The 16981-nt window shown below is 41.3% G+C and overlaps 1 protein-coding gene across 3 annotated transcripts in view; it reads right to left on the reverse strand.

Moving 5' to 3' along the window:
• pik3r5 (phosphoinositide-3-kinase, regulatory subunit 5) overlaps positions 1 to 16981 on the reverse strand; it is a 93210-nt gene that overhangs the window by 41350 nt on the left and 34879 nt on the right. For all 3 annotated transcript variants that reach the window (XM_043714587.1, XM_043714588.1, XM_043714589.1), the window contains 3 exons: positions 15943 to 16043; positions 11278 to 11346; positions 9761 to 9899 (listed from right to left, as the gene is read on the reverse strand). In XM_043714587.1, the coding sequence (XP_043570522.1) occupies positions 9761 to 9899; positions 11278 to 11346; positions 15943 to 16043 (309 nt within the window). The remainder of the gene's footprint in view (positions 1 to 9760; positions 9900 to 11277; positions 11347 to 15942; positions 16044 to 16981) is intronic.

The following is a 16981-nucleotide window of genomic DNA, read 5'->3' on the forward strand; positions in this document are numbered from 1 at the left end:
TTAAGGAGTGGAGGTCAGGGGTTGGTGTAGGGAGTGGAGGTCAGGGGTGGAGTAGGGAGTGGAGTCAGGGGTGGGGTAGGGTGTGGAGGTCAGGGGTCGGGTAGGGGTGTGGAGGTCAGCCATGAGGGTGTGGAAGTGACCCATAGCCAGATGATCCACATGGATCCTGATGCTTTAACCCGGATTTCACTCCTGGATCATCAAGCAGCTGCTAGAGACTTAGAAATAAGGCCTGAAAAGACAGAAGAAATCTGGGACAACACACATCCCAGGAAGGGCTGGCCCAGGACATGAGATTTCAGGAAAGGACTGGAAAATCCGAGATGGTCAATCCGCCAACTTAATGTAACTTTCCAAAGGAAACTGAATATATATTGAAACAAAAATATTTGCGGGGTTGTACAAAGACCAGTAAGGTCAGGATGGGCTGAATAGTCTCCTTTTTTGTTATAAGATGCTTTTGAACTGTCAAGGCAAATAAACCTCACTCAAGCCTTTCTCTTGTTTTGAAGGTAACCAAGCAAAATAGTTCTGAATTTGGGCTGACATTTACAATGTACATTCCTGAATCCTGATGCATTGCATGTCTCAGATAATATTACCAGGTTCCCAGTTGGATTGAGAATTCCATAAGTGTCAACAAAATTATTAAGTGTATTTAGAACATATTCAGGCAAGAAGTTACCCAGACACTAAACGGAACAAAACAGAAGCAAATTTTCTGTTGCCGGAATTGCAAAAAAACGGACTCCAAATTCCCCTTACGTTATTGTTTATTCACCAACTGAGATTGTCTACATCTTCTGATTTCAATTGCTTGGAAATTTTCACTTCTGCTTCCCATTTTAAATATTTAAATTAGAGATCAAAGTGTATTTTTTGAGAAACCAGCTGCATAGTGAAGCATGAGCCTGAGCTTCAGCTTTTGATCTGTTCACAATCACACAATGAAATAAGATCCACAGCCAAATCCACACAAGAACTTGATATTCTCAATCAAATTCTGTTTCTGTTCCCATTTTATCAAATAATTTGATAATAAAACTTTAGTTGATCCACAACGAGATTTAAACAATGCATTTTTCACTCAGCATAATCATGATCCAAGCCATTTGTTTGCTCTATACCACTCAGAATTCTATCTCAGAGCACAGTTGGTAGAATTCCTGCCTCGAAACTGGAAGTTTTTGGTTCAAGTCCCACTCCGGGACATGACGGCCAATGGGTGTATAATCATAACGTGGACAAATAGGTTGAGTCTTAGCTTGTTAAATGCTGCTGACCTGAACCTACAGCAGGCAGAAAGAACAGCAGATTCCTCATCAGCCATGTGATAGAAAGAAATTTGAGTTTCTATCATCATAATCCGTGGTAACATGCCTCTAAACATACATACTGCTACATCAGCTCAGGGTCATGGAGCAGCTGTTGGATGATGGACAGTGTAAATCTGATTGGTTCCAAAAACACAGGGTTCGATCCCAGTTCTGGTTGGGCTGGATTAATGTCCTGCACTCCTTTCCCTCCGCATGGTGGAGATTGTGGTGCTATGAATCAGGATCTGCCCTTCACACAGAGAACTCAAGCAGAAGCATTTGGGAAACAGTGATCACAACACCAATTGGTTCAGAGTGAAGGACAATGAGTGAAGGACAAGTACAAACATAGTTGTGAAACATATTCATCAGGAAGATATCAGGCTTTAGGGAGTTAAGAGGGAAGCTGATTCAGGTAAGTTAGAATCATAGATTGGTAGATAAATCAGTAAATGAATGTTTGGTTAGCTGGATGGCTGGTTTGTCATGCAGAGTAATGCCAACAATGTAGGTTCAATTCCTGCACTGGCTGAGGTTACCATGGAAGAACCTGCATCTCAATCTTTCTATTTGCCTGAGGCACAGTGACCCTCGGGTTAAATCACCACCAATCATCTCCCTCCAATAGGAGAGCAACTCTATGGCCTGGTATAATGATTGTAACTATTTTTAGTTAGGGTGCAGACTTAAGGCATTCCCATATGTAAAGCTCCTTGGGTAAATAAAGATTTAATTATTAAAATGAATCAAAAAAAGGAAGCTTATATTAATGCAAGATTCATTATTCAGTAGAAAATCATGTTAAATACAAAAAGCACAATGTGGCAGGTGCTTAAAAAAAGAAACATGAGGGGAAAATATTAAAATAGTTTAGTGGGTGACATAAAAGGGAACCTAAAACTCCTTCTGTGAAAGGGGAATCAAAGAAAGGGTTACAGATCAAAAATTAATCTTCTTGTGGAGGCGGATAAATTGCTGAGATAATAAATAAGGACTTTACTTCTGTTTTCATGAAAATAGAGTGTTATTGTCAACGCTACAGGAAGGGCAGTGGTGGTCATGAAATTTTGATAGGATAAAATAATGAAAAAGAGCTGACTAAATGATTGGAAATACTCAAAGCAAAACAGTCACTCAGATGATATAAGCTGCATACCCAGTTGCTAAGCTGAAAATTGTGGAGGCTCTGATCACGGTCATTACTGGGGATGTGGTAGCATATAAGTTATGGCATTGAGGGTCAAACCACAGCAGGTGGACTGCAGCGTTTCAAGAAGGCAGCTCACCACCACCTGCTCAAGGGCAACTGGGGATGGGCAATAAATGCTGGTCCGCCAGCTGCGCCCACATCCCACAGATGAAAAATAAAGTCACCAGACTGATAATTCAGAACCAATGGGCTGAATCTTACTTTTATTTTGGCAAAGTCAAAGTTGTATCGAGTGTTTCAGGAGCTTACACCATAAGACCCATTCACCATACTGACCCTATTAATTATTTACCATAGTGGTCTCACATCCAATTTCCACCCCACCTACCTCACACTGTTCGTGGAACAATGTGCCACTCATTGAGTACCCACTGAAACATAGGCATCCCATGTGTTTCCAGCAACAATAAAAGTGATTGTGCACCCAGAAGGACCCTGGCATTCCAAAGGTGACCAGGGTCCGTATGTGAGGGAGAAGGGGAAGATGACACTCTGACTCTCCTCCGATAGGGACCTGGAGGTTCTGGAGGATGGGCTGGTCCAGAAGAGGCAGCAATACCAGACCTTCCAGCCTGGTCCACCCAGGTCAGTGCCATCTCCATGGTACAGCAGAATTGTAAGCAATGCCACAAGGCAGCTTCTTCTCGTTTGCTTGGCCAGGGTAAGTGTCACACTCCTTTCTCTGATACCTCACACTCACTCTATCTCTGCTACATGCTCTATCGCTCTGCAACACCTTCCCTCACTCACCTTCACTCTGATACCCCTGCACTCCTACAGCAGTAACCTTGTCTGGCCTCTGTGTTGCCTCCTCAGTCCCTCAGGACACCTCACCATCTTACCTCAACATGTTCCAGTACTAACAGCCATGGTGCCCACAATTCTCTCATTATATCCCCCCCTACTGTCCAGAAGGGGAGACCCAGGGATCACACATGGGGAGTATTCCTGCCATTCAGATGCTCATCTCCCACAAGGAGAGAATCCAGACTCCCACAGGAGTAGGCCCGGAGCACTCCTGCAGGGATGCAACAACATCCTCCAAAAGTACCGCTCTTTATTCCATTGACACTCGCCCATTAACCCTCAGGGGCTGCCGAATATTCACATGCACTTACCTTCCATTTCAAGTCTATTTGTCCTCAGGACCAAAGGCACGGTGACAGAGGCACAGGGATCCAAGTGTGCTCTCCATGTGCCCTGCCCTCACCAGGAGATGGGCCGATGCTAATAGGCAGCCATCTGGAGGAGGAACCACACATGCAGGCCCCTCAGAAGTCTCCCGTCAGGACACTCCACTTCCATCCTGAACCCACTCCCTCCCCGACCTTGGACATTTGAGCACAGGAACCTGCCTCTGACAGAATGGCACTGAGCATATGTGCGTATGTCCAGATACAAGCCCCTCCACCCCATCCAGGTCACCCCACCAAACATCTGCACAGTCAAACTGGCTCCTCCCACTTCAGCTGCAGGACAAGGGAATGCACCAAGATGTAGTGGGAGGGAGGGGCAGAAGAAATCATTTTCAAAGCACCTTGAGGCCAAGGGTTCCTGAATGTGGATCACCACTTTCCCTCTTCCTGCATTGTGCCCTCCCCTTTACCATATCCTTCATTTGGCAACTACTGCTGTCCCCAATCTCTGTTCTCCTGAGCTGAAGGCCTTAGTGCCAGAGGGTAAGTTGTGAAGCTCAGTCCCACAGCAAAACCACCCTTTCCCCTCCCCCACTCCTCCATCTTTCCCTTTAGTTCCTGTTTACAGACCCAATGGACTGAACATGACCCACACCCCTGAATGACATGGTGAGATGAGGATGGCCAATCCCGGATTGGTGTCTCTACATCTCCTACACTGTATTAACCCACACTCTGAATTGGTAGGCAAAGAACTGACTCCTGAAGAAGGGCTTATGCCCGAAACGTCGATTCTCCTGTTCCTTGGATGCTGCCTGACCTGCTGCGCTTTTCCAGCAACACATTTTCAGCTCTGATCTCCAGCATCTGCAGACCTCACTTTCTCCTCAAAGAACTGACTCACTTGTTGGACTGCTTTTAGCATGGTTACCCATTCTCACTTACTCGTAGGCTCATTATCACATTATATGGGTTGCATTCAGTACAGCTAACCCATTTTCTCACTCTTAGCTCTTATTATCTCTTAATCAGCTTTACTTCTGTCTTGCTGTCCATTATTTCCTTGTTTGCCCACTCCTTGCACATCTCTGTCGCTCCAGGCTCTGTCTCTTCCTATCAACTCATCCCTCCCCTCCCCTCCCCAGCCCACCAACTCTCTCTCTCACTTTGGCTTCATTAGAAACACCAGATTTTCTAGTTACTAACAGTTTGGATGAACAGTCACTGGACATGAAACATTAACTTTACTTTCTTCCCACAGATGCTGCCAAACTGAATGAGTTTCTCCAGCAATTTAGGTTTCTGTTTCAGAATAAAAAGCCACTCTTGGTAATGGTGACCATGAAACTAATGGATTGTCATAAAAGCACAACTGGTCTGTTAACATCAACAGAAGCAAATCTGCTGTTCACTCACATTCGGGTCTATATGTGACTTCAGGTCCACAGCAATTTTGCTGACTCTAAGTTGACTTCTGAAATTAATGAACAAGCTCCACAGCTGAAATTGAGAAGGTGGCTCCAGAACACTACACAAGAGCAATTCCGAATGGATAACAAACACTCGACTTATCAGCTATATCCTTACTGTGAATGAATAAACAAATCTTCCAATCCTTCTCAAATGTGGGATTGATACCACAGGAGTGGAGAATTGTAAAGTATTACAATCTTGATCAAATGGAATGATTAACTTGACCAAACAGTTTGCCGTCAGTAGTAGAAAGCTTTTAGAGAAAATAATTAAGGCCAAAATCGATTGGAACTTGGAAAAGAAGTGATACCAAATGAAAGTTAGAGCAGATTCGTTAAAGACAGATTATGTTTGACGAATGTGACTGGGTTATTTGGTAAAGTAACAGTGGCTGGATGACAGTTGATGAGGTGTATGTGAATTTTCAAAAGGTATTTCATCAATAGACTCTTTAGCAAAATTGAAACCTAAAGGGGGATCCAGGAGACTGTGGCAATGTGGATATGAAATTAGCCAAGGGGCAGAAAGCAGAGAGTAGATGAATGATTGTTTTTCAGACTGAAGAGAAGTATTATGAAGGTCCTCATGGGATCAGGGGTTGGAATCACTTCTCTTTTTGACGTCGAACTGAGTATACAGGACATAATCTCAAAGCCTGGAGATGAAATGAAACCTGCAAATGTCGAAACCAGGAGAATAGTAACAGATATCAAGGGGTGACAGACTGGTTAAATGGGAGATATGTGGCAGATGAAATGTCAGTAAGAGAATCATTCAAAAAAGGGAGTCAAGAGATCACTAGTACAGGACAATTAGTTAAACATCAATGTTAGGCAACAGTTTGTAAATTTTTAACAGGTAAACAAAATAATATGCATATGGAAAGATTTGAGTTTATCAAGGAGAACAAATATCTCCCCTACCTCCAACTCCAGGCACATGTTCCCTCCACTATCTCTGATCAGCCCTACCCTCACTGGGGCATTCCTCTTGTTCCTCACTTAAGTGTAGAATGCCTTAGGATTTTCCTTACTCCTACCCACTGAAGCTTTTTCATGCCCTTTTCTAGTTGTCCTAAGGAGGAAGTGAGGACTGCAGATGCTGGAGATCAGAGTCGAGAGTGCAGTGCTGGAAAAACACAGCAGGGCAGACAGCATCTGAGAAGCAGGAGAATCGATGTTTCGAGCATAAGCCCTTCATCTGGAATGAGAACACTCTCGACTCTAGCTCTCCTGAGCTCTCCTTCCTGGTTACCTTGTAACCCTCTAAACTCCAGATGATCCTTGCCTCCTCAACCTTAAGTAAGCTTCCTTCTTCCTCTTTACTTCTTCCACATCACTTGTCATCCACAGTTCTTTCAACTTACCATCCCTTCCTTGCCTCAGTGGGACAAACCTATCCAGCACTATCAGCAAGTGCTTCCTGAACAACCTTCACATTTCTGCTGTGCATTTCCCTGTGAACATCTGTTCGCAATTTAGGCACTCCAGTTCCTGCCTAATAGCATTGTAATTCTGCCCCCCACCCCTCCCCAATTAAATACTTTCCCATACCATCCGCTCTTATCTTTCTCCATGCATATAGTAAAGGTCAAGGAGTTATGACCACTATCACTGAAATGCTCTCCCACTGAGAGATCTAGCACCTGGCATGGTTTGTTGCCAAGCACCACATCAAATATGGCCTCCCCTTTAGTTGGTCTATCTATATACTGCATCAGGAATCCTTGGTGGACACACCTGACCAAAACTGCTCCATCCACACTATTTGAACTAAGTAGGTTCCAATCAATATTAGAGAAGTTAAAGTCACCCATTGACAACAACCCTCTAGGGCAAGTAGGGGAGGTCCTTAATGAATACTTTGCTTCAGTATTTACTACTGAGTGGGACGTTGACGTTTCTGAGGACAGCGTGAAACAGACTGATATGCTAGAACAGGTTGATGTTAGGAAGGAGGACGTGGTGAAAATTTTGAAGAACATAAGGATAGATAAATCCTCTGGGCCAGACGGGATATACCCTAGGTTGTTGCAGGAAGTGAGGGAAGAGATTGCTGTGCCTTTGGCTATGATCTTTGCATCCACACTGTCCACTGGAGTATTGCCAGATGATTCGAGCGTGGCAAATATTATTCCCTTGTTCAAGAAAGGTAACAGGGATAACCCTAGGAATTACAGGCCAGTCAGTGTTATGCCAGTAGTGAGAAAATTACTGGAGAAGATTCTGAGAGACAGGATTTTAAATTACTTGGAAAACCATAGGTTGACTTGAGATAGTCAGCATGGCCTTGTGAGGGGCATGTCATGCCTCACAAATCTTATTAAATTCTTTGCGGATGTGACAAAACACACTGATGAAGGTAGAGCAGCGGTATACATGAATTTTAACAAGTGTTTGATAAGGTTTCCCATGGTAGGCTCATTCAGAAAGTAAAGAGACATGGGATATAGGCAAATCTGGCTAGCTGGCCCATGGAAGACTGAGGGTGGTGGGAAATAAAAAGTATTTAGCCTGGAGCTCAGTGACCAGTGGTGGTCCGCAGGGATCTGTTCTGGGACCTTTGCTTTTTCTGATTTTTATAAATCACTTGGATGTGGAAGGGTGGATTGTAAGCTTGCCGATGGCATGATGGTTGGTGGAGTTTTGGATAGTGTGGAGGGCTGTTATAGCTTGCAACAGGACTTTGACAGGATGCAGGGCTCCTGCTTTTAAGTGGCAGATGGAGTTCAACCTGGAAAAGTGTGAAGTGATTCACTTTGGAAGGTTGAAGTTGATTGCAGAATACAGGGGTAAAGGCAGGATTCTTGACAGTGTGGAGGATCAGAGGGATCTTGGGGTCCATGTCCATAGATCTCTCAAAGTTGCCACCCAAGTTGATAGAGTTGTCAAGAAGGCATACAGTGTGTTGACTTTCATTAGCAGAGGGATTGAGTTTAAAGCTGTGAAGTTATGCTGCAGCTCCATGGAATCCTGGTTAGACCACACTTGGAATGTTGTGTTCAGTTCAGGTCGCCTCATTTTCAGTAAGATGTGGAAGCTTTAGAGAGGGTACAGAGGAGATTTACCATGATGTTGCCTGGACTGGAGGGCATGTCTTATAAAGAAAGGTTGAGGGAGCAAGGGCTTTTCTCATTGGAGTGAAAAAGGATGAGAGGTGTCTTGATAGAGGTGTACAAGATGTTGAGAGTCATAGGTTGAGGATAGCCATTTAGGAACTGTCGATCACGAGGGGACATAATTTTAAGGTAATTGGAGAAAGGTATTGGGGAGATGTCAGAGGTAGATTCTTTACACAGAGGGTGGTGGGTGTGTGGAATGCATTGCCAGCAGTGGTAGTAGATTCAGATACATTAGAGACATTTAAACAACTCTTGGATAGGCACATGGAAAATAGTACAATGAAGAGTGTGTAGGTTAGTCTGATTTTAGAGTAGGATAAAAGGGCAGCACAACATTGAGGGCTGAAGGGCCTGTACTGTGCTGTACTGTTCTATGTTTTATTATCTTTGTTCTAAATACAAGACCATTATTTTATACAACAAATTATGATGATCTGGAATGTTCTATCAGAAAAGGTAGCAAACATATATTCAACAGTAATTAACAAAAGGGTATTGGATAAACATTTGAAATGGAAAGAAATGCAGGGCTCAGTGCCAAGAGCAGAGATGTGGCAGTCATTGGACAATCTTTTCCAAAATTCAGGAGAGACACCTTGAATCATAGGCCCCTTTGTGTCATACCAACGTGTGATTAAACAATTCTTGGAAATTGATGCCCTTATTCAGGAGAGTTGAATAAATTGAGTTTGAATCTATGCGAATGCAAAAGGCACAGCATGGTCTATTAATCAAAGTAAAGACTGAATGCCTTTTACTCATGCCAATTTCTTCACGCTTTCTTCAGCACTAACATTAGTAAAGCCTCTTGGGAAAAATGGGCAGGACTAAAAAATATTTGTTACATCGCAGTTTGGCCAACACAGCATTAGCATAAAAACTAACCACGAGCATTTACTATATTTATACCGAATGAATGTCTTCAGTAGAACACACTGACAAAATTCAAACCATAAGACCACAGACTTCTGAATTGACAGACGCAGACATTTAAATAAGGTCATGTAAATATTCAAGAAGGGGATATCCAAGTTACGAGAACAGGTGAACCACTCTGTGTCAACAACAAGTGTGAACAAAAAATGTGAAGACACTTGGCTTGATTTTCAAAGTCCACGTTTAGTGGAACAACACAAGGACACTTTTGATTTTCCGTGCAATTGGACATTATATGAGGAGATTGTAAAGCAAATGGAAAACCCCAGACTTCTTCATGGAATTCAAGCCCTCAAACTTTCTTGAATAGTTTTACATTTTCCACATTTCAGGACATTATGAAGGCAAAGCTAAAAACGGAATTTATCTGGACTTTTTAGCACCAAATGTCACCATATAAAACTTGAATACAATATGACTTACTGTACTTGACTAATATATCAGTTAAGTCTTGCAAAGAAAATAATTTTATGCTTATTGAAGAGGCATTTGACAGGTATAAAACCTTTTCTAAGTATAGTCCTCAAAGAATGTAATTACAGGATTGTAATTTGTAAAATACTCCCACCTGGTGCCTTCATTTCATCTTGGATAAATGTTAGAAGGTCCTTGCAAATATTACAATAAGGTATAGGCCACGTCAGAAGACCATGGTAGATATTGTATGCATTCTTGAGTAGGTTACATTCAGGCGGAAAATACGGAGTCTACAAATCATAACAGAACAGATTAAGTAAATGGGCAAAGACTAAACTACCCTATCAAAAGAATAATGCTTTAAAGGAACTTCAATTAATAGAAAATTATCTTAATGTTCTGAATATTTTATAGTTTTTGTTTTAAAGATCAAATTATCTATTCTTAGGTGTCTCCACGTGCCTGTCAATAACTAAATACTCAAGAGTGATACTGAGATAGCATCTATCCACTCCTGCTTTGAAAGATGAGAATATTTCCAAAAGATCAAAAGAAATAGGAACAAGAGTTGGCCATTTGGCCCCTCGAGCCTGCTCTGCCATTCAACAGGATCAGGGCTGATCTGACATTCCTCATGTCCACTTTTCTATTCTTTGATTCCCTTACTGATCAAGAATCTATCTATCTCAGCCCCAGATATGCACTTGGACTCTGCCTCTACAGCTCTGTGGCAAGGAGTTCAAAGGACTCAAACCTCTGAGAGAAGAAATTCCTCCTCAGCTCAGTCTTAAATTAGCTCCCTTTATTCTGAGACAATGTCCTTTGGTCCTAGACTCTCTCATGATCTCCCAAATTCTCTCAACATTTACCATGACAAGTACCTTAGGAATGTTTCAATACGTTTCAATGAGATCACCTTTCATTCTTTTAAGCTTCAGTGAGCAGAGTCCTAATCTGTTTAGCTTTTGCTCAGAAGACAATCTCTCCAATTGAGGATCATCCCATTAGGGATCATTATGTAAAATGCATTACATTAATAAAGCGCTTTACCATGGGGAAAATGTCAAAAGCACAGAATAGGAAAAAGGAAAAAGAAGCTGAGGAAAGGAAGATAGGCTAGTTTTGGTCAATTAGTGAGATTTAAGGATGGTCATAGACAGGAAAAGGAGAGAATGGAATCTAAACAACTGAGTGAACAATCAGAAATGATGTGGAGAAATGACCAAAGGATGCGTCCAAAAGCAATGAAACAGAGAATTCAAGATGAAGGGGCTGGGAAGGCGTGGGAAGCTTTGCGAAAGGAGAAAATGATGCACCAGGGATTTAAATACAAGGAGATTTGTACTTTTGAGAGGATAGAGAACTTCACTTTCCATGACCTTGAGATCATTTGTAAAGTGTAGTGTTCAGAATTGGAAAAATTCTCCAATTGGACCCTAACCAATCGTTTCAAATGACCTCCTTGTTTTTGTACATAAAGAAACACACTGCACAGTGAAAAGAGCTGCATTTTTTCCCATTAAGGTGCTTACTCAAGCAAAAGTTAAAACTTCACAATGACTCTGGAAGGTTTCTTTTAAAAATCACTTCTACTTTCTAAATGTGATGCTATAATATCACACTATTTGAACAAATATATTTTTCTATTACATGATTACTTTTACTTACTCGTAGAGTAGTAGAATAAAACATTAAAGCCAGTGGCACCAGTAAGTCATACTGACACATTTCCTGCACCTGCAAAACATAATTCACATATGTCAGACATCACATTATCCTCAAAGGTGATTTATCATTTGTTCATACAACATTATAAAAGCAAATGGATCAGTAACATATGTGTTCAAATTGATTTTCAATGTTACACCAGGATAAAATGTTTCAGGTAACTTGGTATCTATTTTTGTTTCAGCTGATCAATGGAAATTATAATATTTTTGGAAATAAGAAAACACTAAAACAGAGTTTGTGTATTGGTACTTTGATACAGTCATGTCAAAGCCACAGGATGCAGGTTCAATGTGTGCGATTTACCACAGAATGGGAGGGGGACTTCCTAGCTTCATTGTAAAGAAAAATATATCCAGGGTTTTGAATATGATAGTGAACAGAGGAAAGTTTCCCAAAGATCAATAATCCACAAAAGCAGAAACAATACAAATAAATCTTGGAACTTTGCTCATGCAGCTTCCATTACAAAGATTAAGTAACCAATTATAAAGGCTGGGAAGGAGGGTGCCCATTTACTCTCATGCCTGGGAGTGGGGGATGATTAAAGAGAAGGAGCTCGTGAATGGCATATCACCAGCTTAAAGGCCAGTTCTCCTCCTGTAAATTCTATGCAATTGTAATTTTAACAGTTTCAATTACTTTTCATCTTTATTGTTCTTTGAACTAAATGAATTGATTTGATATCTGGCTACTTTCCTCAGGAAAATTTCAACCTTTCTTTTGAAGATGGAAATCCATGAGGATGGTTTTACGAAAGACACCAACTCTCTGATATCTCATGCCAGTGGTTTGTGTGAGACCTGGGTGACTATTTTAAGTTGAGAAGCATCACAGTCCAACGTAATGGTGTCCTCCAACCTCATCATCCACACAAACATTGTTTTTAGCTGGGGCTTACCGAGAGCCGGTAATGATTCATTTTCTAAGGTAGTAAAACATTGATAAAATTTGATAAACAAGCAAGGTGCTTGAGACCTTAATTGGTGGTTTAGCAGCTGTGCCACAAAGAATGCTGTTGACCTTTCAGAACAGGAACAGGCCATGTAGCCCAATTGGTCTCAGTAAGTACTTATGATCTTCCCATCCTACTTTACCTAAACCTATCCACATTACTTTTCTCTCTCTTTTACCTAACTTTTCCGTAAGTGTATTCATTTCAACTACACTGTGTGGTCGAAATTTCCATATTCACACCACTCTGCTTCAATAAAATTTGTTGGATTTATTGGTGACGAAGCCATGCCTAAGAACCTTTAGCTTGAACTCCTCTACATCTACTCTATCAACCTACCTCATAATTTTAGACTTATACTGGGTCACCCTTCAGCTTCTCTCTTCGAGAGAGAGGAGCCTCAATCTTTTCATGTTCTGAATACTGCCCCTGACTGAAATCAGCAGAGAGGTATAATTGGAGGTTTTGTTGTGATTTGCTAACTTTTGGGAAAGTAGTGAATTCAACATTGTTTATCAGACTGGTATCAACCACAAATCTTGGTTACTAATCTTTTTTTGATCAATACTCCACCTTCGATCATTGAACAAGTAAGTAAATGGCTTACAGGAGGGATTTTGCCCCTCCAGATTTCGCATCGCTACCATCCACTCAAATGGACAATCAGCATCATTCCTGAATGGTCAGAAAAACATATCCAATACTATGGCCAATTTATTGGAATGTACATTCTCATTGTCTTATTCTCAACATTAAACTTAGATAAAACAGCAAGGGACCCTATAGTCAAAATTCCGCGGGCATTTGTGAAATGTATTGTTTTCCCTGTTGTGGTTATGATCTCAACAACAAATACACGCCATATAAAATTAGTATTCTGTGGTGATGTCTTTACCAAGAATCGCACACTAACCTCACAGGGAGGCACATTTGTGTTTCATGGTGATCTTTATATCAGGGCTGCAAATCTGCAACTAGTTTGCATTCTTAGATAAAAGTTGCATGTGTCGAATCTGCCCTACAACGTGCCCCAGCACAGAGCAATCAGCACAGAGTCAGGCTTTAAATCAAACTCCATACGTTAGAATCTGTAACAGCTTAAACAGAGTATGCTTTTTGTGACATGAACTGCACAAAATATGTTAAATTGTATTATTTCTGAGTTTGGATTTGATTTGACGAATAGAATTCAAACCAAACACTGAATAAGAATAAACTCCAGTACAAGAACAGTTCATCTACTCGGGCATCTAAATGAAAATTGTTAGTTTCAGTTGTGTTTTGAAGCAGGTAGTTCATATTGGCCATTTTAGTTTTCAATGATAATTTTGTTGATCCATTTTGCTCCTCATGAGTTAAGCTCCTTGAATGTGTCTACCCTCGTCCTAACTGCCCCTTAGTTCGAAATAAGTTCTCAATTTGTGGGCTTGTTCCTTCCTAGATCCTTCAACAGCTATGAACCAAAGTTAATGTCGAGGATATTTTATAAGGCTTTGCTGTGGATTCAGGGGAAGGAGGAACGCTCCCTTGACTCCATGTGATCACCTTCCTCTTGTGGGTTTCACTTCATTGAGAAGGACTTGAAAAGACATCCCCTAGTCAGGGGAGGGTCTGTCTGAAAGCACATTCAGCTCAATCTAATTATTCAGGTCTGGAGTTTTTAATGATCCTGGTTCCTGGGTCCTTTCAATATGTGGTCATAGAGTCATAGAGATATACAGGATGGAAACAGACCCTTCGGTCCAACTCGTCCATGCCAACCAGATATCCCAACCCAATCTAGTCCCACCTGCCAGCACCTAGCCCATATCTCTCCAAATCCATTCTATTCATATGCCCATCCGAATGCCTTTTAAATGTTGCAAGTGTACCAGCCTCCACTACTTCCTCTGGCAGCTCATTCCATACATGTACCACCCACTGAGTGAAAAGGTTGCTCTTTAGGTCTCTTTTATATCTTTCCCCTCTCACCCTAAACCTATGTCCTCTACTTCTGGACTCCCCCACCCCAGGGAAAAGACTTTATTTATTTATCCTATCCATGCCCCTCATGATTTTATAAACCTCTATAAGGTCACCTCTCAGCCTCCAACACTCCAGGAAAAACAGTCCCAGCCTGTTCAACCTTTCCCTATACTCAAATCCACCATCCTTGCAAATTTTTTCTGAATCCTTTCAAGTTTCACAACATCTTTCTGATAGGAAGGAGACCAGAATTGCACGCAATATTCCAACAGTGGCCTAACCAATGTCCTGTACAGCCGCAACATGACCTCCCAACTCCTGTACTCAGTACTCTGACCATTAAAGGAAAGCATACCAAATGCCTTCTTCACTATCCTATCTACCTGCGACTCCACTTTCAAGGAGCCAAGAACCTGCACTCCAAGGTCTCTTTGTTCAGCAACACTCCTGAGGACCTTACCATTAAGTGTATAAGTCCTGCTAAGATTTGCTTTCCCAAAATGCAGCACCTTACATTTATCTAAATTAAACTCCATCTGCCACTTCTCAGCTCTCTACTTCTGCAGACCAGTCCAGGTTGATTTTCTCCCCTTTGTCTCTGAACTTGGACACAGATTGACAGGGAAGAAAATAAAATATCCAATAAGGGAGTGAAGAGGAAATTTCCCTGAAGCACCAGGAATTAAATAATAAGAACAAAGACTTAAACAGTAGCTCTAGGTAACCAAAGAAGAGATGGAGGAAGCAGCTGCAAAGTAAGAAGCAAAATAGGGAAAATGGGAAGAAATTGAAGAAAGGATGTTTAAAGCCAAAGGCCAAAAGCAATGAAGCAACCAGTCCAGGAAAACAATGGCAGCTCAACCCAGTTCCAAAGGACAAGAAGCTTGTGGTGACGAGTCTCTCACAACAGTTGGGAGAGCCAGCCAATACTGGACTCCTCAAGGCAAGGTCTATATGAAGGTTTATGTCCGAAATGTCAACTCTCCTGCTCCTCGGATTCTGCCTGATCTGCTGTGCTTTTCCAGCATCACACTTTTCAATTCTGATCTCCAGCATCTGCAGACCTCATTTTCTCCCACTGAAGCCATTGCCAGTCAGTTTGTGGCCTCTTGAAGGAACTTAAGACCCCAGGGACAGAGACTCTGCTGCCATGAGTAAGCTGCTGATCAATCAGAGGCAAGCATGGACAGTTCTTAGGAGAAGCCTCATTCCTGATGAAGGGAGTTTGTCCAAAACTTCAATTTTCCTGTTTCTTGAATGCTGCCTGATCTGCTGTGCTTTTCCAGCACCACACTCTTGACTCTAATCTCCAGCATCTGCAGGACTCATTTCCACCTGTTCTTAGGACAAGCTGTTCCACTATTTTCTCAACACCCTCACATTGGGGGAATCTCCAAATTATTGTAGCCTGAATCAAATGCATGTATTCTGACTAATCTAAAAATGCACTTGTGAACTATTCAATCTCATACTCATGAGTTACGAAACTAAGCAGTTCAGTATGTCTAAAAATGCTTCTGATTCTGAAAGTAACCTGAAAAATATGGTCTATCATACATTCACAAAGTTTTCCTTATTATGGCAGTTACTTTTTTTACTAAACATGCATTATACCTTTCACAAACCAAACCAATCAATTTCAAACAGAAGAAAGTGTCTGTAAACTCTGCTGAGATGTCCCTTACCTCCTGAGTTTTGAGCAGTATCTTCTCAATGAGGATTAAAAAGCTGTGGGGATCTCTGCTCACGAGTTCTTCCAAGCTCCAACGGTTCACACAGAGCCCAGCTGAAAAAGAAAGCCAGGATTGGTTGACAAACTAACAGCAGCAAGGACTCAATATATTTATGTAATGGGATTGAATGCAAGATTTTCCCTGCCGGATGGGAAGTGATTGACAGCAGATCAGTTATCAGCCTGTTTGCACATCGTCTGATTCAATGTTCCATTGACTACATTGTGCCACTTGTTCAATAAGATGAGCAGAATTGCTAAACTATCTACACGACATCTACACATAGACTTTCAAGGTAACAGTCACTGGATAGCAATTAGCAGAGAAAGCATGATTCCAATTCTAGCATCTAGTACATTTTTGATCTTTATTACAGCACCAATGGTAGTCATGTGGTCATCCACCAAGCATCTTAAGCTCTGTAATATCTTCCCTAAACTCTTTACCTCTCTTTTATCGTTGAAGACCAGGATTTCTGTCATCTGTCCTAATACTTCTTTAGGCACTCTTGTGTCAAACTTTGACTAATACTGCTCCTGTGAAATACCTTGGCATTTTTAAAAATGAAATTAAAGATGATGTCTGAATGTAAAGTGCTTTTTACAAATATTATCTATGATGCTCCTGTTGGATCCTACTAGGAGATCGGAAATGAATAGGAAGCAATAGAAGTTTGAACATGAAGTAGAATTTTTTTGAAATGCTTTAACTTTGAGAATGATTAATAAAAGTTAGGGGAACTCCTGTTTTTAAATGCCATGGGTTCAGAACAGATTAATTCTGTGTTTTTGGCATGGCAGAATAAGTGAAAGCTGGAACTCTCTGCAATGTTGTATAGAAGTAATACTCTATGAATATTTTAGAATATTAGTTGTTGAAAATCGTTGCATTTCAAGTTAGTTCCCTTTTCTACCCAGATGTATGAATCTAAACCAATCTTTCTAGTGCTGAGTAATTATTGCAGTTTCAGAACAGTCTTGTGTACTGTCAA

The sequence above is a fragment of the Chiloscyllium plagiosum genome, chromosome 24 (genome assembly GCF_004010195.1).
Source record: "Chiloscyllium plagiosum isolate BGI_BamShark_2017 chromosome 24, ASM401019v2, whole genome shotgun sequence".
Taxonomy (NCBI): domain Eukaryota; kingdom Metazoa; phylum Chordata; class Chondrichthyes; order Orectolobiformes; family Hemiscylliidae; genus Chiloscyllium; species Chiloscyllium plagiosum.